General features: G+C 44.3%; 2 protein-coding genes across 2 annotated transcripts in view; both read right to left on the reverse strand.

Moving 5' to 3' along the window:
• LOC311141240 (NLR family CARD domain-containing protein 3-like) overlaps positions 1-23,166 on the reverse strand; it is a 230,725-nt gene that overhangs the window by 184,418 nt on the left and 23,141 nt on the right. The window lies entirely within an intron of this gene.
• LOC311142090 (stonustoxin subunit beta-like) lies at positions 20,981-22,021 on the reverse strand. The gene is made up of 2 exons (XM_084177672.1): positions 21,993-22,021; positions 20,981-21,519 (listed from the first exon to the last, which is right to left on the reverse strand). Exons 1-2 carry the CDS (start codon positions 22,012-22,014, stop codon positions 21,005-21,007), a joined length of 537 nt encoding a protein of 178 aa, XP_084033798.1. The 5' UTR covers positions 22,015-22,021; the 3' UTR covers positions 20,981-21,004.

Consider the following 23,166-nt stretch of genomic DNA (forward strand, 5'->3'; position numbering starts at 1 on the left):
CCTAGGGAAGCTGGTATTAGTCAGGAGGACCCTATGGAAGCTGGTATTAGTCAGGAGGACCCTAGGGAAGCTGATATGAGTCAGGAAGACCATAGGGAAGCTGATATTAGTCAGGAGGACCCTAGGGAAGCTGATATTAGTCAGGAGGACCATATGGAAGCTGATATTAGTCAGGAGGACCCTATGGAAGCAGGTATTAGTCAGGAGGACCCTAGGGAAGCTGGTATTAGTCAGGAGGACCCTGGGGAAGCTGATATTAGTCAGGAGGACCCTAGGGAAGCTGATATTAGTCAGGAGGACCCTAGGGAAGCTGGTATTAGTCAGGAGGACCCTAGGGAAGCTGATATTAGTCAGGAGGACCCTAGGGAAGCTGATATTAGTCAGGAGGACCCTAGGGAAGCTGTTATTAGTCAGGAGGACCCTAGGGAAGCTGATATTAGTCAGGAGGACCCTAGGGAAGCTGGTATTAGTCAGGAGGACCCTAGGGAAGCTGGTATTAGTCAGGAGGACCCTGGGCAAGCTGATATTAGTCAGGAGGACCCTAGGGAAGCTGATATGAGTCAAGAGGACCATAGGGAAGCTGATATTAGTCAGGAGGACCCTAGGGAAGCTGATATTAGTCAGGAGGACCCTGGGGAAGCTGATATTAGTCAGGAGGACCCTAGGGAAGCTGATATTAGTCAGGAGGACCCTAGGGAAGCTGGTATTAGTCAGGAGGACCCTAGGGAAGATTATATTAGTCAGGAGGACCCTATGGAAGCTGGTATTAGTCAGGAGGACCCTAGGGAAGCTGGTATTAGTCAGGAGGACCCTAGGGAAGCTGGTATTGGTCAGGAGGACCCTAGGGAAGCTGGTATTAGTTAGGAGGACCCTGGGGAAGCTGATATTAGTCAGGAGGACCCTAGGGAAGCTGATATTAGTCGGGAGGACCCTAGGGAAGCTGGTATTAGTCAGGAGGACCCTAGGGAAGATTATATTAGTCAGGAGGACCCTATGGAAGCTGGTATTAGTCAGGAGGACCCTAGGGAAGCTGTTATTAGTCAGGAGGACCCTAGGGAAGCTGGTATTGGTCAGGAGGACCCTATGGAAGCTAATAATAGTCAGGAGGACCCTAGGGAAGCTGGTATTAGTCAGGAGGACCCTATGGAAGCTGGTATTAGTCAGGAGGACCCTAGGGAAGCTGATATGAGTCAGGAAGACCATAGGGAAGCTGATATTAGTCAGGAGGACCCTAGGGAAGCTGATATTAGTCAGGAGGACCATATGGAAGCTGATATTAGTCAGGAGGACCCTATGGAAGCAGGTATTAGTCAGGAGGACCCTAGGGAAGCTGGTATTAGTCAGGAGGACCCTGGGGAAGCTGATATTAGTCAGGAGGACCCTAGGGAAGCTGATATTAGTCAGGAGGACCCTAGGGAAGCTGGTATTAGTCAGGAGGACCCTAGGGAAGCTGATATTAGTCAGGAGGACCCTAGGGAAGCTGATATTAGTCAGGAGGACCCTAGGGAAGCTGTTATTAGTCAGGAGGACCCTAGGGAAGCTGATATTAGTCAGGAGGACCCTAGGGAAGCTGGTATTAGTCAGGAGGACCCTAGGGAAGCTGGTATTAGTCAGGAGGACCCTGGGCAAGCTGATATTAGTCAGGAGGACCCTAGGGAAGCTGATATGAGTCAAGAGGACCATAGGGAAGCTGATATTAGTCAGGAGGACCCTAGGGAAGCTGATATTAGTCAGGAGGACCATATGGAAGCTGATATTAGTCAGGAGGACCCTATGGAAGCAGGTATTAGTCAGGAGGACCCTAGGGAAGCTGGTATTAGTCAGGAGGACCCTGGGGAAGCTGATATTAGTCAGGAGGACCCTAGGGAAGCTGATATTAGTCAGGAGGACCCTAGGGAAGCTGGTATTAGTCAGGAGGACCCTAGGGAAGCTGATATTAGTCAGGAGGACCCTAGGGAAGCTGATATTAGTCAGGAGGACCCTAGGGAAGCTGTTATTAGTCAGGAGGACCCTAGGGAAGCTGATATTAGTCAGGAAGACCCTAGGGAAGCTGGTATTAGTCAGGAGGACCCTAGGGAAGCTGGTATTAGTCAGGAGGACCCTGGGGAAGCTGATATTAGTCAGGAGGACCCTAGGGAAGCTGATATTAGTCAGGAGGACCCTAGGGAAGCTGGTATTAGTCAGGAGGACCCTAGGGAAGATTATATTAGTCAGGAGGACCCTGGGGAAGCTGGTATTAGTCAGGAGGACCATATGGAAGCTGATGTTAGTCAGGAGGACCCTAGGGAAGCTGATATTAGTCAGGAGGACCCTAGGGAAGCTGGTATTAGTCAGGAGGACCCTAGGGAAGATTATATTAGTCAGGAGGACCCTATGGAAGCTGGTATTAGTCAGGAGGACCATATGGAAGCTGATGTTAGTCAGGAGGACCATAGGGAAGCTGATATTAGTCAGGAGGACCATATGGAAGCTGATGTTAGTCAGGAGGACCCTAGGGAAGCTGATATTAGTCAGGAGGACCCTAGGGAAGCTGGTATTAGTCAGGAGGACCCTAGGGAAGATTATATTAGTCAGGAGGACCCTATGGAAGCTGGTATTAGTCAGGAGGACTACAACAGACACAATGTCCTGTTAAATACCACAACAGACACAATGTCCTGTTAAATACCACAACAGACACAATGTCCTGTTAAATACCACAACAGCCACAATGTCCTGTTAAATACCACAACAGACACAATGTCATGTTAAATACCACAACAGACACAATGTCCTGTTAATTACCACAACAGACATAATAGAACTGTATGTCCTCACATTTAGTTTATGACCCTGAAGGAGATCCTTTCTTCAATAAAAGGGTCCAACTCTGGGTGAGATGGTAATCGATGGGAAAGGAGGACTAATGTACATCTATTATGGAAATCATTTGCAACCCTCTCTATTGTGTTTAGTATCAAAGCAACCTTATTGTTGTGATTCAATCAAAAACAACCATTTTAAAACTAACATTTTGTACAAACATGGTAATAACATTGCATTGTTTAAAGACCAACTATCTCAAACTCACATATACATTTCTTTGAATGCATTTTTTCAGAGGCCATGCCCCCAGGGGTGAAATTTGTGATGACTCCATATCTAAATCTGACCAGGAAACATAAAACTACCTCTGTACCAACAGAGGTATTATCCAAATTGGTTCAACCATTGAACACAGGTGAACACATTATTCATCCAAAGACATGAACTAGGTGTGACACTCTCTCCCTACTACTCAATGTCCATCACCCACACTCTACTCTCTAGAATCTTGTTCATCTCAGATCTAAAGTCTGGGTAGTTGTCATAGTATGTTGAAAACTTTAGTGCAGAACTGCAGGTACGCACTAGTGGTCTTCCACTGGAAGCCTTGGATCTGTAAAGCTGACTGCGATTGTCTTCGCCAAACAACAGATCAGAACCGGAGGAACTGACACGGCCTCTGTGAATCTGCTTCTCTTAGATATGTCATCATACATCGCTGGATGTCCTTTTCCAGTGCTGTCGTGGTAGTTGGAAAAACCATGGACTTCTGCACTTCCTGTTGGCTGTAGGTCTTCGTAAGCACCAAAGATCCCTGTCATCTCCTGTTTCAATGGAGAGAGCGTAGTTGCCCTCTGCTCTATGATGTGTGCTGGCTCTAGAATCTGAGTTTAGTACAACAACTACTGTAGAATCTCTTCCAGGTCGTCTGCTTTTGCCTTCTTTGGACAGCTGTGAATATCCAGGATTTCTGTCAACTCCTCTGGATCTACACTGCTGTAATCTGACCGACAGACCTCCAAGGTCAGGAGCTCCCCTTCAGTTATGTACTTCAAGAAGTTATCCACAAGATCATAACTCACCGCTCCAAAAGCTGCTTGTTCCAATATTGTTGGAGTCATCTTCACAGGTAGGTATCTCTCCTTTCTCCATCCTACTGTAATAATGCGGCCTACACATTGCCACTCCTTTTCCTCTAAGTTGTGTTGAAGAAATGGCACCTGGCACGATTACCCATGGTGCATTGGTGGTTAAACTCCTCCCAGAACTCAGATGTTCCTCCTTTCCATCAGGAAGAATGAGTTTGATCTGAATGTCAGCTTCAAGTAGAGTGTCATCACAGAAATGGTGGATTAGTTCCTTAAGTACTTGGCCTCGGTGGACAACTAGGGTTATACTCTTTGCTGCATTGGTGGTAGTTCCCTCAAGAGGTAACGTGTCCTCCAGACTGAGGTCTTCTATCCTGGCCGTATTGTCTGAGGTTCTCCCAAGAGGTAACGTGTCCTCCAGCCTGAGGTCTTCTATCCTGGCCGTATTGTCTGAGGTTCTCCCAAGAGGTAACGTGTCCTCCAGCCTGAGGTCTTCTATCCTGGCCGTATTGTCTGAGGTTCTCCCAAGAGGTAACGTGTCCTCCAGCCTGAGGTCTTCTATCCTGGCCGTATTGTCTGAGGTTCTCCCAAGAGGTAACGTGTCCTCCAGCCTGAGGTCTTCTATCCTGGCCGTATTGTCTGAGGTTCTCCCAAGAGGTAACGTGTCCTCCAGCCTGAGGTCTTCTATCCTGGCCATATTGTCTGAGGTTCCCTCAAGAGAGGTCTTGTAACAGCAGAATGCTTATATGAGTATCTGGGAGGGCTTGTAACAGCAGAATGCTTATATGAGTATCTGGGAGGTCTTGTAACAGCAGAATGCTTATATGAGTATATGGGAGGTCTTGTAACAGCAGAATGCTTATATGAGTATCTGGGAGGACTTGTAACAGCAGAATGCTTATATGAGTATCTGGGAGGTCTTGTAACAACAGAATGCTTATATGAGTATCTGGGAGGTCTTGTAACAGCAGAGTATGTATATGAGAATGTGGGAGGTCTTGTAACAGCAGAGTACTTATATTAGAATGTGGGAGGTCTTGTAACAGCAGAGTACTTATATGAGAATGTGGGAGGTCTTGTAACAGCAGAGTACTTATATGAGTATCTGGGAGGGCTTGTAACAGCAGAATGCTTATATGAGTATCTGGGAGGTCTTATAACAGCAGAATGCTTATATGAGTATCTGGGAGGTCTTGTAACAGCAGAATGCTTATATGAGTATCTGGGAGGTCTTGTAACAGCAGAATGCTTATATGAGTATCTGGGAGGTCTTGTAACAGCAGAAGGCTTATATGAGTATCTGGGAGGTCTTGTAACAGCATAATGCTTATATGAGTATCTGGGAGGGCTTGTAACAGCAGAATGCTTATATGAGTATCTGGGAGGGCTTGTAACAGCAGAATGCTTATATGAGTATCTGGGAGGGCTTGTAACAGCAGAATGCTTATATGAGTATCTGGGAGGTCTTGAGAACCTGGAGAGTGTTTCATTGTCATCAGCAGCAACATTTGCTTCTTCCCTTCCATTAGTTCCATTTGCCTCTTCCCTTCCATTAGTTCCATTTGCTTCTTCCCTTCCATTAGTTCCATTTGCCTCTTACCTTCCATTAGTTCCATTTGCCTCTTCCCTTCCATTAGTTCCATTTGCTTCTTCCCTTCCATTAGTTCCATTTGCCTCTTCCATTCCATTAGTTCCATTTGCTTCTTCCCTTCCATTAGTTCCATTTGCCTCTTCCCTTCCATTAGTTCCATTTGCCTCTTCCCTTCCATTAGTTCCATTTGCCTCTTACCTTCCATTAGTTCCATTTGCCTCTTCCCTTCCATTAGTTCCATTTGCCTCTTCCCTTCCATTAGTTCCATTTGCCTCTTCCCTTCCATTAGTTCCATTTGCCTCTTCCCTTCCATTAGTTCCATTTGCCTCTTCCCTTCCATTAGTTCCATTTGCCTATTCCCTTCCATTAGTTCCATTTGCCTCTTCCCTTCCATTAGTTCCATTTGCTTCTTCCCTTCCATTAGTTCCATTTGCCTCTTCCCTTCCATTAGTTCCATTTGCTTCTTCCCTTCCATTAGTTCCATTTGCCTCTTCCCTTCCATTAGTTCCATTTGCCTCTTCCCTTCCATTAGTTCCATTTGCCTCTTCCCTTCCATTAGTTCCATTTGCTTCTTCCCTTCCATTAGTTCCATTTGCCTCTTCCCTTCCATTAGTTCCATTTGCCTCTTCCCTTCCATTAGTTCCATTTGCCTCTTCCCTTCCATTAGTTCCATTTGCCTCTTCCCTTCCATTAGTTCCATTTGCTTCTTCCCTTCCATTAGTTCCATTTGCCTCTTCCCTTCCATTAGTTCCATTTGCTTCTTCCCTTCCATTAGTTCCATTTGCCTCTTCCCTTCCATTAGTTCCATTTGCCTCTTCCCTTCCATTAGTTCCATTTTCCTCTTCCCTTCCATTAGTTCCATTTGCTTCTTCCCTTCCATTAGTTCCATTTGCCTCTTACCTTCCATTAGTTCCATTTGCCTCTTCCCTTCCATTAGTTCCATTTGCCTCTTCCCTTCCATTAGTTCCATTTGCTTCTTACCTTCCATTAGTTCCATTTGCCTCTTACCTTCCATTAGTTCCATTTGCTTCTTCCCTTCCATTAGTTCCATTTGCCTCTTCCCTTCCATTAGTTCCATTTGCCTCTTCCCTTCCATTAGTTCCATTTGCCTCTTCCCTTCCATTAGTTCCATTTGCCTCTTACCTTCCATTAGTTCCATTTGCTTCTTCCCTTCCATTAGTTCCATTTGCTTCTTCCCTTCCATTAGTTCCATTTGCCTCTTCCCTTCCATTAGTTCCATTTGCCTCTTCCCTTCCATTAGTTCCATTTGCCTCTTCCCTTCAATTAGTTCCATTTGCTTCTTCCCTTCCATTAGTTCCATTTGCCTCTTACCTTCCATTAGTTCCATTTGCCTCTTCCCTTCCATTAGTTCCATTTGCCTCTTCCCTTCCATTAGTTCCATTTGCTTCTTACCTTCCATTAGTTCCATTTGCCTCTTACCTTCCATTAGTTCCATTTGCTTCTTCCCTTCCATTAGTTCCATTTGCTTCTTCCCTTCCATTAGTTCCATTTGCCTCTTCCCTTCCATTAGTTCCATTTGCCTCTTCCCTTCCATTAGTTCCATTTGCCTCTTCCCTTCCATTAGTTCCATTTGCTTCTTCCCTTCCATTAGTTCCATTTGCTTCTTCCCTTCCATTAGTTCCATTTGCCTCTTCCCTTCCATTAGTTCCATTTGCCTCTTCCCTTCCATTAGTTCCATTTGCCTCTTCCCTTCCATTAGTTCCATTTGCTTCTTCCCTTCCATTAGTTCCATTTGCTTCTTCCCTTCCATTAGTTCCATTTGCTTCTTCCCTTCCATTAGTTCCATTTGCTTCTTACCTTCCATTAGTTCCATTTGCCTCTTACCTTCCATTAGTTCCATTTGCCTCTTACCTTCCATTAGTTCCATTTGCCTCTTACCTTCCATTAGTTCCATTTGCCTCTTACCTTCCATTAGTTCCATTTGCCTCTTCCCTTCCATTAGTTCCATTTGCTTCTTCCCTTCCATTAGTTCCATTTGCTTCTTCCCTTCCATTAGTTCCATTTGCCTCTTCCCTTCCATTAGTTCCATTTGCCTCTTCCCTTCCATTAGTTCCATTTGCTTCTTCCCTTCCATTAGTTCCATTTGCCTCTTCCCTTCCATTAGTTCCATTTGCCTCTTACCTTCCTTGTGATGTCAGGTAGAACCTCGTTATATTAAACTTTGTGGCTTCATATAATTGTCCAACTGTGATGCTGTCATCAATTGAATGTGGTCCTCTGTAGCTCAATTGGTAAAGCATGGCGCTTGTAACTCCAGGGTAGTGGGTTCGATCCCCGGGACCACCCATACGTAAAAATGTATGCACACGTGACTGTAAGTCCCTTTGGATAAAAGTGTCTGCTAAATGGCATATTATTACTCTTAGTAATCAGTCAGATCCACATCAAAGTCTTTGAATTTTCCATGATCATTTTCTCCATTTGGAAAATAAAAATTATGTGCCATTTATTTGAGTTCTTTCCCCTGTCCTTGGGGACATCAACTTTGCGGGTGCCCCCACCTCGCCTGGCTCTGACTTAACAAAGGTTATGTTCTTCCTCTGATTGATGAGCCACCCCACCTACATGTGTCTGTTGTTCATCAGAGCAGGTCTTGATTTTGTCTCTCCACTTGAGTTCTCTTCCTGTGAAGATTGATCTGTTGACTGATGGCTCTGCTTTGCCTTTAACTTGAATTTGAATCTGTCAAACAGTTGAGATTTTCGTTTCGCAAGGCTTTTGGTCTTCTGCCTGCAGTATGTGAGAACGGCAAGGCGATCCCCGTAGGACGGTTGGTAGGCGCTTAGCTGGTCATCACTCGTGAGTGGAAGCACACTTTCATCACTCTAATGCAGGGAAGAAAATCTGAAGTTTTGCATTTTTTGTCTAAATAATATATTTTCCATTGACATAAAACATCAATAGTTGTATAAGTTCATAACCACAAAATGAGTAATGGAGAGCACTGTACAATACGGCAAACTTAGCAAACAAGGTATTTGTGAGGGAGGGAGGGAGGGAGGGAGGGGAGTGGGGATGGGTCAAACCTGCTGAGAGGGGGGAGGGAGGGAGGGAGGGAGGGAGGGAGGGAGGGAGGGAGGGAGGGAGGGAGGGAGGGAGGGAGGGAGGGAGGGAGGGAGGGAGGGAGGGAGAGGGGAGATGGAACAGACAAGACGATCATAGACCTCTAATAAGCTAGCATTAGTGCTCAGCATCCTGAAGCTATTGGGTGGCAGTCAGCGTTATTTAACTGGATATTTAGTGAAAGTGCAATTTCTTCCATTTGAAGGGAAACACTTGTGTGTTTCTTATGTTAAAAGTAAATGGTGTAAGACAGGAAATAACTTCTAACACAGTTGACCTGCATTACATTCTACATCCATAGCTTTATCTTTAGTCTTCATTTACACATAGGAAACCTTTTATGCATATTTCAACTGAGCAGCATCACATTCCGTTCTATATTTATTTCATTTCATTATTTCCTGTCTTACACCATTTATTTTTAACATAAGAAACACACAAGTGTTTGCCTTCAAATGGAAGAAATTGCACTTTTAAGATTTGGAGAGAGCAGAAAAGTTTGGCAGATAATCAGGGAAACCCGCAGTGATTCACATTTGACAGGGAGGAACAGCGTTCGTTTTCATATGAGAGAAGCTGGATTTACTCGTGTCTGTTTGGGAATTTTTCTGCAATAATATGCTCAGTCCAAAACTTTGCGCAGCCCACAGACTGAAGCGCCTGCCTCAGATAAGATCCTTGCACGTCTACGATCTCTAGGTAGAGGGAACCCTTGTCATGTGACATCGGCACCTTAGCTTTCACAGAGAAGTCTCCCCTCGCCGCATCAGTATAGAAAGGGTCCCTAACAAACTGCATCACCACACATGCAGCTAACAAAAACATATGGAATTGTCTGCTCTACCCAAAATTACAACCAAATAATTGCAGCACTACCGCAAAAATGGAAGAGGAAAGTGGAAGGGGGAGAAAGTAAGGAACTTGTCTGTCGGCCTTGCATTAACGAACATAATTGGTTAAAGAAAACTGTGAAAAATAAAAAAGTATACCGGTTTCATTTAAGGACCAAAGGATTGACAGACGTCCCATATAGATTGCAAAATAGTTGGGAAGAGATTTTTGACGTACCAATCCCATGGCATAGTGTTTATGAACTGATACGCCAAACAACTCCGGATTCAAAACTTAAATTATTATATTAAATTATTGCTACCAATAGAATGTTATTTATATGGGGGATACAATCTTCCCAGCTCTGCAGATCTGAAAAGTCATAGTCAATCGATCAATAATATAATAATACTTTTAGCAAAAAAAAATTTTTTCAATTCACAATCTGTAGAAACAATGAGAATAGAAAGGTTCAGAACTTTTGTAAAACATCACAGTACAGTTGAAACATACAGTGGGGAGAACAAGTATTTGATACACAGCCGATTTTGCAGGTTTTCCTACTTACAAAGCATGTAGAGGTCTGTAATTTTTATCATAGGTACACTTCAACTGTGAGAGACGGAATCTAAAAAAAAAATCCAGAAAATCACATTGTATGATTTTTAAGTAATTAATTTGCATTTTATTGCATGACATAAGTATTTGATCACCTACCAACCAGTAAGAATGCCGGCTCTCACAGACCTGTTAGTTTTTCTTTAAGAAGCCCTCCTGTTCTCCACTCATTACCTGTACTAACTGCACCTGTTTGAACTTGTTACCTGTATAAAAGACACCTGTCCACACACTCAATCAAACAGACTCCAACCTCTCCACAATGGCCAAGACCAGAGAGCTGTGTAAGGATAATCAGGGATAAAATTGTAGACCTGCACAAGGCTGGGATGGGCTACAGGACAAAAGGCAAGCAGCTTGGTGAGAAGGCAACAACTGTTGGCGCAATTATTAGAAAATGGAAGAAGTTCAAGATGGCGGTCAATCACCCTCGGTCTGGGGCTCCATGCAAGATCTCACCTCGTGGGGCATCAATGATCATGAGGAAGGTGAGGGATCAGCCCAGAACTACACGGCAGGACCTGGTCAATGACCTGAAGAGAGCTGGGACCACAGTCTCAAAGAAAACCATTAGTAACACACTACGCCATCATGGATTAAAATCCTGCAGCGCACGCAAGGTCCCCCTGCTCAAGCCAGCGCATGTCCAGGCCTGTCTGAAGTTTTCCAATGACCATCTAGATGATCCAGAGGAGGAATGGGAGAAGGTCATGTGGTCTGATGAGACAAAAATAGAGCTTTTTGGTCTAAACTCCACTCGCCGTGTTTGGAGGAAGAAGAAGGATGAGTACAACCCCAAGAACACCATCCCATCCGTGAAGCATGGAGGTGGAAACATCATTCTTTGGGGATGCTTTTCTGCAAAGGGGACAGGACGACTGCACCGTATTGAGGGGAGGATGGATGGGGCCATGTATCGCGAGATCTTGGCCAACAACCTCCTTCCCTCAGTAAGAGCATTGAAGATGGGTCGTGGCTGGGTCTTCCAGCATGACAATGACCCGAAACACACAGCCAGGGCAACTAAGGAGTGGCTCCGTAAGAAGCATCTCAAGGTCCTGGAGTGGCCTAGCCAGTCTCCAGACCTGAACCCAATAGAAAATCTTTGGAGGGAGCTGAAAGTCCGTATTGCCCAGCGACAGCCTCGAAACCTGAGGGATCTGGAGAAGGTCTGTATGGAGGAGTGGGCCAAAATCCCTGCAGCAGTGTGTGCAAACCTGGTCAAGACCTACAAGAAATGTATGATCTATTAAGATTATTAAGTTCTGCTTTTCTGATGTATCAAATACTTATGTCATGCAATAAAATGCAAATTAATTACTTAAAAATCATACAATGTGATTTTCTGGATTTTTGTTTTAGATTACGTCTCTCACAGTTGAAGTGTACATATGATAAAAATGACAGACCTCTACATGCTTTGTAAGTAGGGAAACCTGCAAAATCGGCAGTGTATCAAATACTTGTTCTCCCCACTGTATATGGCAAATAGAAATCCAATATGGATGGTGTTAAGAGATAGATGGGTGGTGTTGAATGGAGTTTAAGGATGGGACTAATAACAACTAACAACAAGCAATAACAACAAGATAACTAATAATGTAAGCATACTGTGTCCATAATAAGTATATAGGTTGTAGGTAGGGAGCTTTTGTGAAAGAGCACAGTTAGAAAGATATGGCATATAGAAGCAAACCGGATGGACATCATGAAAATGATCGGAGAGGTTGAGAGTAGAAGAAGTTCAGGAGAAAAAACAAACAAAATAAAATTATTGTAAAATTGACTGTGTCCATAAAATGTATATAGTATGTATAAGCTGGATGTAGAGGCCTAAGCGTTGTTGTTCACTAGTTTATTGCAATTAGGGAAGATGTGGTGGGGTTGGAAAGTAATAAAGGGAAATATATTTCTAAAAAGGATGTGTATGTGTATGTACAATGGGGAGAACAAGTATTTGATACACTGCCGATTTTGCAGGTTTTCCTACTTACAAAGCATGTAGAGGTCTGTAATTTTTTATCATAGGTACACTTCAACTGTGAGAGACAGAATCTAAAACAAAAATCCAGAAAATCACATTGTATGATTTTTAAGTAATTAATTTGCATTATATTGCATGACACAAGTATTTGATCACCTACCAACCAGTAAGAAGTCCGGCTCTCACAGACCTGTTAGTTTTTCATTAAGAAGCCCTCCTGTTCTCCACTCATTACCTGTATTAACTGCACCTGTTTGAACTCGTTACCTGTATAAAAGACACCTGTCCACACGCTCAATCAAACAAACTCCAACCTCTCCACAATGGCCAAGACCAGAGAGCTGTGTAAGGACATCAGGGATAAAATTGTAGACCTGCACAAGGTTGGGATGGGCTACAGGACAATAGGCAAGCAGCTTGGTGAGAAGGCAACAACTGTTGGCGCAATTATTAGATAATGGAAGAAGTTCAAGATGACGGTCAGTCAACCTCGGTCTGGGGCTCCATGCAAGATCACACCTCGTGGGGCATCAATGATCATGAGGAAGGTGAGGGATCAGCCCAGAACTACACAGCAGGACCTGATCAATGACCTGAAGAAAGCTGGGACCACAGTCTCAAAGAAAACCATTAGTGACACACTACGCCGTCATGGATTACAATCCTGCAGTGCACGCAAGGTCCCCCTGCTCAAGCCAGCGCATGTCCAGGCCCGTCTGAAGTTTGCCAATGACCATCTGGATGATCCAGAGGAGGAATGGGAGAAGGTCATGTGGTCTGATGAGACAAAAATAGAGCTTTTTGGTCTAAACTCCACTCGCCGTGTTTGGAGGAAGAAGAAGGATGAGTACAACCCCAAGAACACCATCCCAACCGTGAAGCATGGAGGTGCTTCATCATTCTTTGGGGATGCTTTTCTGCAAAGGGGACAGGATGACTGCACCATATTGAGGGGAGGATGGATGGGGCCATGTATCGCAAGATCTTGGCCAACAACCTCCTTCCCTCAGTAAGAGCATTGAAGATGGGTCGTGGCTGGGTCTTCCAGCATGACAACAACCCGAAACACACAGCCAGGGCAACTAAGGAGTGGCTCCGTAAGAAGCATCTCAAGGTCCTGGAGTGGCCTAGCCAGTCTCCAGACCTGAACCCACTAGAACATTTTTGGAGGGAGCTGAAAGTCCGTATTGCCCAGCGAAAGCCCCGAAAACCTGAAGGATCTGGAGAAGGTCTGTATGGAGAAGTGGGCCAAAATCCCTGCTGCAGTGTGTGCAAACCTGGTCAAGACCTACAGGAAACGTATGATCTCTGTAATTGCAAACAAAGGTTTCTGTACCAAATATTAAGTTCTGCTTTTCTGATGTATCAAATACTTATGTCATGCAATAAAATGCAAATTAATTACTTAAAAATCATACAATGTGATTTTCTGGATTTTTGTTTTAGATTCAGTCTCTCACAGTTGAAGTGTACCTATGATAACAATTACAGACCTCTACATGCTTTGTAAGTAGGAAAACCTGCAAAATCGGCAGTGTATCAAATACTTGTTCTCCCCACTGTATATCCATCTATATCTATATTATAGACAGTTGTCCTAACCCTAACCCTGCTGGGTTATGGTATATATATATAAATATATATCTACCGTTGAAGTCAGAAGTTTATATACACTTAGGTTGGAGTCATTTAAACTCATTTTTCAACCACTCCACATTCTTGTTAATGAACTATAGTTTTGGCAAGTCGGTTAGGACATATACTTTGTTTATGACACAAGTCATTGTTTAAAGACAGATTATATCACTTATAATTCACTGCATCACAATTCCAGTGGGTCAGAAGTTTACATACACTAAGTTGACTGTGCCTTTAAACAGCTTGGAAAATTCCAGAAAATTATGTCATGGCTTTAGAAGCTTCTGATAGGCTAATTTACATAATTTGAGTCAATTGGAGGTGTCCCTGTGGATGTATTTCAAGGCCTACCTTCAAACTCAGTGCCTCTTTGTTTGACATCATGGGGAAATCAAAACAAATAATCAGCCAAGACCTCAGAAAAATAATTGTAGACCACAAGTCTGGTTCATCCTTGGGAGCAATTTCCAAACGCCTGAAGGTACCACGTTCATCTGTACAAACAATAGTGCGCAAGTATAAACACCATGGGACCACGCAGCCGTCATACCGCTCAGAAAGGAGACGCGTTCTGTCTCCTAGAGATGAACGTACTTTGGTGCGATAAGTGCAAATCAATCCCAGAACAACAGCAAAGGACCTTGAGAAGATGCTGGAGTAAACAGGTACAAAAGTATCTATATCCACAGTAAAATGAGTCCTATATCGACATAACCTGAAAGGCCGCTCAGCAAGGAGAAGCCACTGCTCCAAAACCTCCATAAAAAAGCCAGACTACGGTTTGCAACTGCACATGGGGACAAAGATCGTACTTTTTGGAGAAATGTCCTCTAGTCTGATGAAACAAAATAGAACTGTTTGGCCATAATGACCATCGTTATGTTTGGAGGAAAAAGGGGAACGCTTGCAAGCCGAAGAACACCATCCCAACCGTGAAGAACAGGGGTGGCAGCATCATGCTGTGGGGGTGCTTTGCTGCAGGAGGGACTGATGCACTTCACAAAATAGATGGCATCAAGAGGAAGGAAAATTATGCGGATATATTGAAGCAACATCTCAAGACATCAGTCAGGAAGTTAAAGCTTGGTCGCAAATGGGTCTTCCAAATGGACAATGACCCCAAGCATACTTCCAAAGTTGTGGCAAAATGGCTTAAGGAAAACAAAGTCAAGGTATTGGAGTGGCCATCACAAAGCCCTGACCTCAATCCTATAGAAAATGTGTGGGCAGAACTGAAAAAGCGTGTGCGAGCAAGGAGGCCTACAAACCTGACTCAGTTACACCAGCTCTGTCAGGAGGAATGGGCCAAAATTCACCCAATTTATTGTGGGAAGCTTGTGGAAGGCTACCCGAAACATTTGACCCAAGTTAAACAATTTAAAGGCAATGCTACCAAATACTAATTGAGTGTATGTAAACTTCTGACCCACTGGGAATGTGATGAAAGAAATAAAAGCTGAAATAAATCATTCTCTCTACTATTATTCTGACATTTCACATTCTTAAAATAAAGTGGTGATCCTAACTGACCTAAGACAGGGAATTTCTACTAGGATTAAATGTCAGGAATTGTTATAAACTGAGTTTAAATGTATTTGGCTAAGGTGTATGTAAACTTCCGACTTCAACTGTATCTATAAAAGTGCTGATCCAATGAGGCGTGGTGGTTGACAACATATTTTTAGCTGCTGTCAAACCTGACAACATTAAACGTCTTTTCTGTAATGATAGTGGTGAATTATCATTAGGTGATAACAGTTTTGGGGAACAAAGTATGATGATATCCACTACAGCAGATAAGACAGAGGGTATCACTTTCCAAAACAATGTCCCCTGGTCACTCCCAGTACATATGATTAAAGGAGTCCAAGGCACCTTGATTACATAGATCACACAGAGAGGTTAAGATTTTCATTAAATTATGTTTTCTAGGTGTAAGGTGATTACAATGTATCAGCTGGTGATTAGGATTGTTAGATGAACCCACTAAGTTCCTGATGAACTCAACTGGTGAGCCTCTTTAGCGGCTAGTTCCATGGACACACTGATTTCAATGTCCTTTGCCAAGGTCAGATGACTTTCAGTCAACAGTCTCTTTTGTGTAGCTTCACTCCGTAGCCCACATACTAGTCTGTCTCTAATGATGTCATTTAGAACAGCATTAAACTCAGTGTTCTGGTAGTTTCTTTAATGCATCAGCAAACATTGTTACTGATTCTCCCTCTTCCTGATGTCTCCTGTGGAACCTGAACCTTTCAGCAGTAACTAGTGGTTCTGGTGAAAAATGTCCTTTAAGTATCTCCACAATATCCCCATACGTCTTATTACCTGTTCTGACTGGCTGTAGCAGGCTGCCTAGTAAATTAAATGTCTTTGGCCCCATTACACTAAAACATGTAGGCACAATGTTGTCCTCATCCATGTCATTTACAAGAACAAAATATTCAAACTGTTCTGTATATGAGCTCCACTGCTCAATACTTTTATCAAACTGTCCAATGTTTCCAACAATTCCAATAATTGTTCATTTCTCAATAAGCTCCTGATTGTCACTCACTTCAGTATTGTCCACAGCAATATTTTCCTCAGTCACGTGATCTTCATTCACTTCACTCACTGAAGTTTCCTCCTAAGTTCGCTCCTTTAGCAGATTTAATTAAAAGGTTTGTCTTCACAGTTGAATAAATGTCCTTTCCTTTAATCACTGTATATTCCTCCTTTTTAATCACGTTGTTTTCCCACTCCGATGTCCGTCTCGAGTCCTTTTCTGTCGTCCATGACGATGTTAACTCCAGTGGTGGAAAAAGTACCAAATTGTCATACTTAAGTAAAAGTAAAGATACCTTAACAGAAAATGACTCAACTAAAAGTGAAAGTCACCCAGTAAAATACTACTTGAGTAAAAGTCTAAAAGTATTTGGTTTTAAATATACTTTCGTATAAAAAGTAAATGTAATTGCTAAAATATACTTAAGTATCAAAAGTTAAAGTACAAGTATAAATCATTTCAAATTCCTTACATAAAGCAAACCAGACGATTTTCTTCTTTAGGAATGTAGTGAAGTAAAAGTAAAAGTAGTCAAAAATATAAAAAGAAAAGTAAAGTACAGATACCCCCAAAAACTACTTAAGTAGTACTTTAAAGTATTTTTACTTAAGTACTTTACACCACTGGTTAACTCTCTTTCTTAGCTAGCTCGACTATGCACTTGCCTCTGCTAGCAATACACTGTGCTAACATTAGCCTAGACTGGACCACAGAAAATAACAGTTTTAAAAAGTTGTAAAAACCCACTTCTTCCAGACAGAATAGTTCCTGTAGATTCAGACTAACTCATCACCAATCTTTTGTTATGTCTCGTGGGTTTCATAACCACGTCTGTATAACAATTCAATAATGATGAGACAGGAGACAGGAATCAGTTCAACCATTTATCTGGAACGTGATCATCTCAACACATACAAACCCCCATGATGCTCTGCAGCACAACCCAAATATACAACAAATACATAAGTAAATGGACACAAAACAAAACTCATAGAGGAATTTAAATGTTCATTTCTAGAAAGTAGGGCCATGGGATAGGGTCAGAAAGGTCAGTATGTTTGATAACTGGTTCCAGAGGTGACATAACAAGCATAAGGTCCATTATAACACAGTGAAGTAGAGGTGGGAGCTAAAAGCAGACATGGACAGTGAGACGGTGTGAGGAGGTCAGGGGTGAAACACTAGATCAGGACAGGTAGAAATGGCAGGGCTGGAAATAGACAGAGACACATTCTGATAATGGCTCAGACCTGACCTGAGACACCCAAACAGAAGATGCCATAGCAAAGTCCTGTCCAGTAGGCTATATGGGATTTCCTTTCATCAAAATACAACACATGGAAATGTCTCCAGTGTGTGTGTGTCCAGTGTGTGTGTGTGTGTGTGTGTGTGTGTGTGTGTGTGCAGTGTGTGTGTGTGTCTAGTGTGTGTGTGTGTGTCTGGTGTGTGTGTGTGTTTGTCCTGCGTGTGTGTGTCCAGTGTGTGTCCAGTGTGTGTGTCCAGTGTGTGTGTGTCCAGTGTGTGTGTGTCCAGTGTGTGTGTGTGTGTCCAGTGTGCGTGTGTCCAGTGTGTGTGTGTGTCCAGTGTGTGTGTGTGTCCAGTGTGTGTCCAGTGTGTGTGTCCAGTGTGTGTTTGTCCAGTGTGTGTGTGTGTGTGTGTGTCCAGTGTGTGTGTGTGTGTGTGTGTGTGTGTGTCCAGTGTATGTGTGTGTGTGTGTGTGTCCGGTGTGTGTGTGTGTCCAGTGTGAGTGTGTCCAGTGTGTGTGTGTCCAGTGTGTGCGTTTGTCCAGTGTGTGTGTTTGTGTGTTTGTCCAGTGTGTGTGTGTTTGTGTGTGTCCAGTGTGTGTGTGTGTGTGTGTGTGTGTGTGTGTGTCCAGTGTATGTGTGTGTGTGTGTGTCCGGTGTGTGTGTGTGTGTGTGTCCAGTGTGAGTGTGTCCAGTGTGTGTGTGTCCAGTGTGTGTTTGTGTGTGTTTGTCCAGTGTGTGTGTGTGTGTGTGTGTGTGTCCAGTGTGTGTGTGTGTCCAGTGTGTGTGTGTTTCCAGTGTGTGAGTGTGTCCAGTGTGTGTGTGTGTGTCCAATGTGTGTGTGTCCAGTGTTTGTGTGTGTGTGTGTCCAATGTGTGTGTGTCCAATGTGTGTGTGTCCAATGTGTGTGTGTACAGTGTGAGTGTGTCCAGTGTGTGTGTGTGTGTGTGTATGTGTGTGAGTGTGTGTTTGTGTGTGTCCAGTGTGTGTGTCCAGTGTGTGTGTGTGTCCAGTGTGTGTGTGTCCAGTGTGAGTGTGTCTAGTGTGTGTGTGTCCAGTGTGTGTGTGTGTGTGTTTGTGTGTGTGTGTGTGTCCAGTGTGTGTGTTCAGTGTGTGTGTGTCCAATGTTTGTGTGTCCAGTGTGTGTGTGTGTGTGTGTACAGTGTGAGTGTGTCCAGTGTGTGTGTGTGTGTGTCTGTATGTCCAGTGTGAGTGTATCCAGTGTGTGTATTTGTCCAGTGTGTATGTGTGTGTGTATTTGTGTGTGTGTGTTTGTGTGTGTCCAGTGTGTGTGTGTGTGTGTGTGTGTGTGTGTGTGTCCAATGTGTGTGTGTGTCCAGTGTGTGTGTGTGTGTATCCAGTGTGTGTGTGTGTGTGTGTGTGTGTGTGTGTGTGTGTGTGTGTGTGTCTAGTGTGTGAGTGCGTCCAGTGTATATGTGTGTGTGTGTGTGTGTGTGTCCAGTGTGTGTGTGTGTCCAGTGTGTGTATTCAGTGTGTGTGTGTGTGTATTTGTACAGTGTGTGTGTGTGTCCAGTGTGTGTGTGTGTCCAGTGTGTGTGTTCAGTGTGTGTGTGTGTCCAGTGTGTGTGTCCAGTGTGTGTATTCAGTGTGTGTGTGTGTGTATTTGTACACTGTGTGTGTGTGTCCAGTGTGTGTGTTCAGTGTGTGTGTGTTTGTGTACAGTGTGTGTGTTTGTCCAGTGTGTGTGTGTGTGTGGGTGTGTCCATAGTGTGTGTATGTGTTTGTGTGGGTCCAGTGTGTGTGTTGTCCAGTGTGTGTGTGTGTGTGTGTGTGTGTGTGTGTGTGTCCAGTGTGTGTGTGTGTTTGCGTGTGTCCAGTGTGTGTGTGTGTCTAGTGTGTGTGTGTCCAGTGTGTGTGTCCAGTGTATTTGTGTGTGTGTGTCATGTGTTTGTGTGTGTGTGGGTGTGTGTGTGTGTGTGTCCAGTGTGAGTGTGTCCAGTGTGTGTGTGTCCAGTGTGTGTGTGTGTTTGTGTGTCCAGTGTGTGTCCAGTGTGTGTGTGTCCAGTGTGTGTGTTCAGTGTGTGTGTGTGTGTATTTGTACAGTTTGTGTGTGTGTGTCCAGTATGTGTGTTCAGTGTGTGTGTTTTTGTGTACAGTGTGTGTGTGTCCAGTGTGTGTGTATGTGTATGTCCAGTGTGAGTGTGTCCAGTGTGTGTGGTTGTCCAGTGTGTGTGTGTGTGTGTGTGTGTGTGTGTGTGTGTGTGTGTGTGTGTGTGTGTGTGTTTGTGTGTCCGTTTGTCCAGTGTGTGTGTGTCCAGTGTGTGTGTGTCTAGTGTGTGTGTCCAGTGTGTGTGTGTGTGTGTGTGTGTCTAGTGTGTGTGTGTTTGTCAATTGTGTGTGTGTGTGTGTCTAGTGTGTGTGTGTGTGTCCAGTGTATTTGTGTGTGTGTGTCATGTGTGTGTGTGTGTGTCCAGTGTGTTTGTGTGTGTGTCCAGTGTGAGTGTTTCCAGTGTGTGTGTGTCCAGTGTGTGTGTGTGTTTGTGTGTCCAGTGTGTGTGTGTCCCCAGTGTGTGTGTGTGTCCAGTGTGTGTGTGTGTTCAGTGTGTGTGTTCAGTGTGTGTGTGTGTGTGTACAGTGTGTCTGTGTCCAGTGTGTGTGTGTGTGTGTGTGTGTGTCCAGTGTGTGTGTGTCCAGTGTGTGTGTGTCTAGTGTGTGTGTCCAGTGTGTGTGTGTGTGTGTGTCTAGTGTGTTTGTGTGTGTGTGTCCAGTGTGTGTGTGTGTTCAGTGTGTGTGTGTCCAGTGTGTGTGTGTGTTCAGTGTGTGTGTTCAGTTTGTGTGTGTGTGTACAGTGTGTGTGTGTCCAGTGTGTGTGTGTGTCCAGTGTGTGTGTGTGTCCAGTGTGTGTGTGTCCAGTGTGTGTGTGTGTTCAGTGTGTGTGTTCAGTTTGTGTGTGTGTGTACAGTGTGTGTGTGTCCAGTGTGTGTGTGTGTGTGTATGTCCAGTGTGAGTGTGTCCAGTGTTTGTGTTTGTCCAGTGTGTGTGTGTCCAGTGTGTGTGTGTGTGTGTGTATGTCCAGTGTGAGTGTGTCCAGTGTTTGTGTTTGTCCAGTGTGTGTGTGTCCAGTGTGTGTGTCTGTGTGTGTATGTCCAGTGTGAGTGTGTCCAGTGTTTGTGTTTGTCCAGTGTGTGTGTGTATGTGTTTGTTTGTGTCCAGTATGTGTGTGTGTGTGTTTGTGTGTGTCCAGTGTGTGTGTACAGTGTGTGTGTGTCCAGTGTGTGTGTGTGTGTGTGTGTACAGTGTGTGTGTGTGTGTGTGTGTGTTTAATGTGTTTGTGTGTGTGTGTGTTCCCAGTGTGTGTGTGTGTGTGTGTGTCCAGTGTGTGTGTGTCAGTGTTACCATGGTTATTATTTACAGGGACACTGAGGAACATAAACCCCAAACCCTGGATAGAGGGGCCCAGTGAATGTGGAGTGGAATGTGTTCAGGTGGGTCAGTGTGTCAGTGTGTGTGTGTGTGTCCAGTGTGTCAGTGTGTGTTTGTGTCACCAGTGTGTGTGTGTGTCCAGTGTATGTGTGTGTGTGTGTGTCCAGTGTGTGTGTGTCCAGTGTGTATTTAACATAGGGACACTGAGTCCCAAACCCTAAACCCTGGATAGAGGGGCTCAGTGAATGTGGAGTGGAATGTGTTCAGGTGGGTCAGTGTGTCAGAGGAGACTCTGTAGAAGGACAGAGTGCCGGCTGGCCAGTCCAGATACACTCCTACTCTGTGGGGGCTGGAGGAGGGGACGTCTATGGTAGTGGACTTATTATTGTGCCAGGCAGAGTAACTGTTGTCAGAGCAGATCAGACTCCAGGACTTGTCATTGTATCCAAGCCCACTACCCCATCCTCCCCTGCTGATTCCTTTATATGTCACTCCTATACCAGCCTCTCTCCCACTCCACTCTACCTCCCAGTAACAGCGCCCAGTCAGACCCTCTCTACACAGCACCTGTTCCCAGAACTCAAATCTCTCTGGGTGATCAGGATACGGCTGCTTCTCTCTCCTCCATGTCACCTTTCTGTTCTCCTCAGACAGAGAGAGGAATCTGTTTACTGTGTTTGGGTCCAGTGTGAGATCACAGACATCTGATGGATGAAACCAGACACAATATTAGAAATCATCATCATTCACATTAGAATGTTAACTCACTTTTCACTAATTCATTTAATGTAGATGTTTCTAGGTATCAAACGGAGAAGTTAAGGTAACTTGAGACTTGTTGAATGATCATATGTTATACTGTATGGTAATATAAAACACACTTATTCCCATTAATTACACACACACACACACACACACACACACACACACACACACACACACACACACACACTGGACACACACACACACATTTCTAAAGTAACACAAACACGTCACACACACACACACATTGTCAAAGCAACTCTTTGTAAACGTTGGTGTCCCTGATTTGTGCTTCTGTAGAACTACAGCTGATATTTAATATGACCAAGTAAGTAATGATGGTGGTCTTTGACTTTGACTTCACTTGAATTAAGACGTATTCTTAGTCATATTCTTCACAGCAGTCAACACTCACATTTTCTAAGTCCAGGTTTCATTGTGTTCTCTCCACCATGTTCCACACTGTAGCGGTAAGCAGAAGAACAGACAGTCATTGAGGGATACACCTGAACTCACACACACACACACACACACACACACACACACACACACACACACACACACACACACACACACACAGTCAGCATATAACTTTGTGCAAGTGTGTGTGTGTGTGTGTGTGTCCAGTGTTTGTGTCCTGTGTGTGTCCTTTTTGTGTATGTGTCCTTTTTGTGTGTGTATTTGTCCAGTGTGAGTGTGTGTGTGGGGCCAGTGTGTGTGTGTTTCCAGTGTGTGTGTGATCGTGTGTCCAGAGTGCGTGTGTGTCCAGTGTGTGTGTGTGTGTCCAGTGTGTGTGTGCGTGTGTCCAGTGTGTGTGTGTCCAGTGTATGTGTGTGTGTGTCCAGTGTGTGTGTGTCCAGTGTGTGTGTGTGTCCAGTGTATGTGTGTGTGTGTCCAGTGTGTGTGTGTCCAGTGTGAGTGTGTGTGTGTGTGTGTGTGTGTCCAGTGTGTGTGTGTCCAGTATGTGTGTGTTCAGTGTGTGTGTGTGTCTCCAGTGTGAGTGTGTGTGTGTGTGTGATCCAGTGTGTGTTTGTGTGTGTGTGTTTTTGTCCTGAGTGTGTGTTTACAGTGTGTGTGTTTCCAGTGTGTATGTGTCCAGTGTGAGTTTGTGTGTGTTTGTGTGTGTGTGTTTTTGTCCTGAGTGTGTGTTTGTCCAGTGTGTGTGTTTCCAGTGTGTGTGTTTCCAGTGTGTGTGTGTGTGTGTGTCCAGTGTGTGTGTGTGTCCAGTGTGTGTGTGTTTTCAGTGTGTGTGTGTCCAGTGTGTGTGTGTGTCCAGTGCGTGTGTGTCCAGTGTGTGTGTGTCCAGTGTGTGTGCGTGCGTTTGTGTGTGTGTGTGTCCAGTGTGAGTGTGTTTCCAGTGTGTGTGTGTGTTTGTGTGTGTATGTGTCCAGTGTTTGTGTGTGTATGTGTGTGTCCAGTGTGAATGTGTGTGTGTGTGTCCGTGTGAGTGTGTGTGTGTGTCCAGTTTGTGTCCAGTGTGTGTGTGTCCAGTGTGTGTGTTCAGTTTGTGTGTGTGTGTGTGTGCCCAGTGTGTGTGTCCAGTGTGTGTGTGTGTGTCCAGTTTGTGTCCAGTGTGTGTGTGTCCAGTG

This window comes from Coregonus lavaretus (assembly GCF_964263955.1).
Source record: "Coregonus lavaretus genome assembly, chromosome: 2".
Classification (NCBI taxonomy): domain Eukaryota; kingdom Metazoa; phylum Chordata; class Actinopteri; order Salmoniformes; family Salmonidae; genus Coregonus; species Coregonus lavaretus.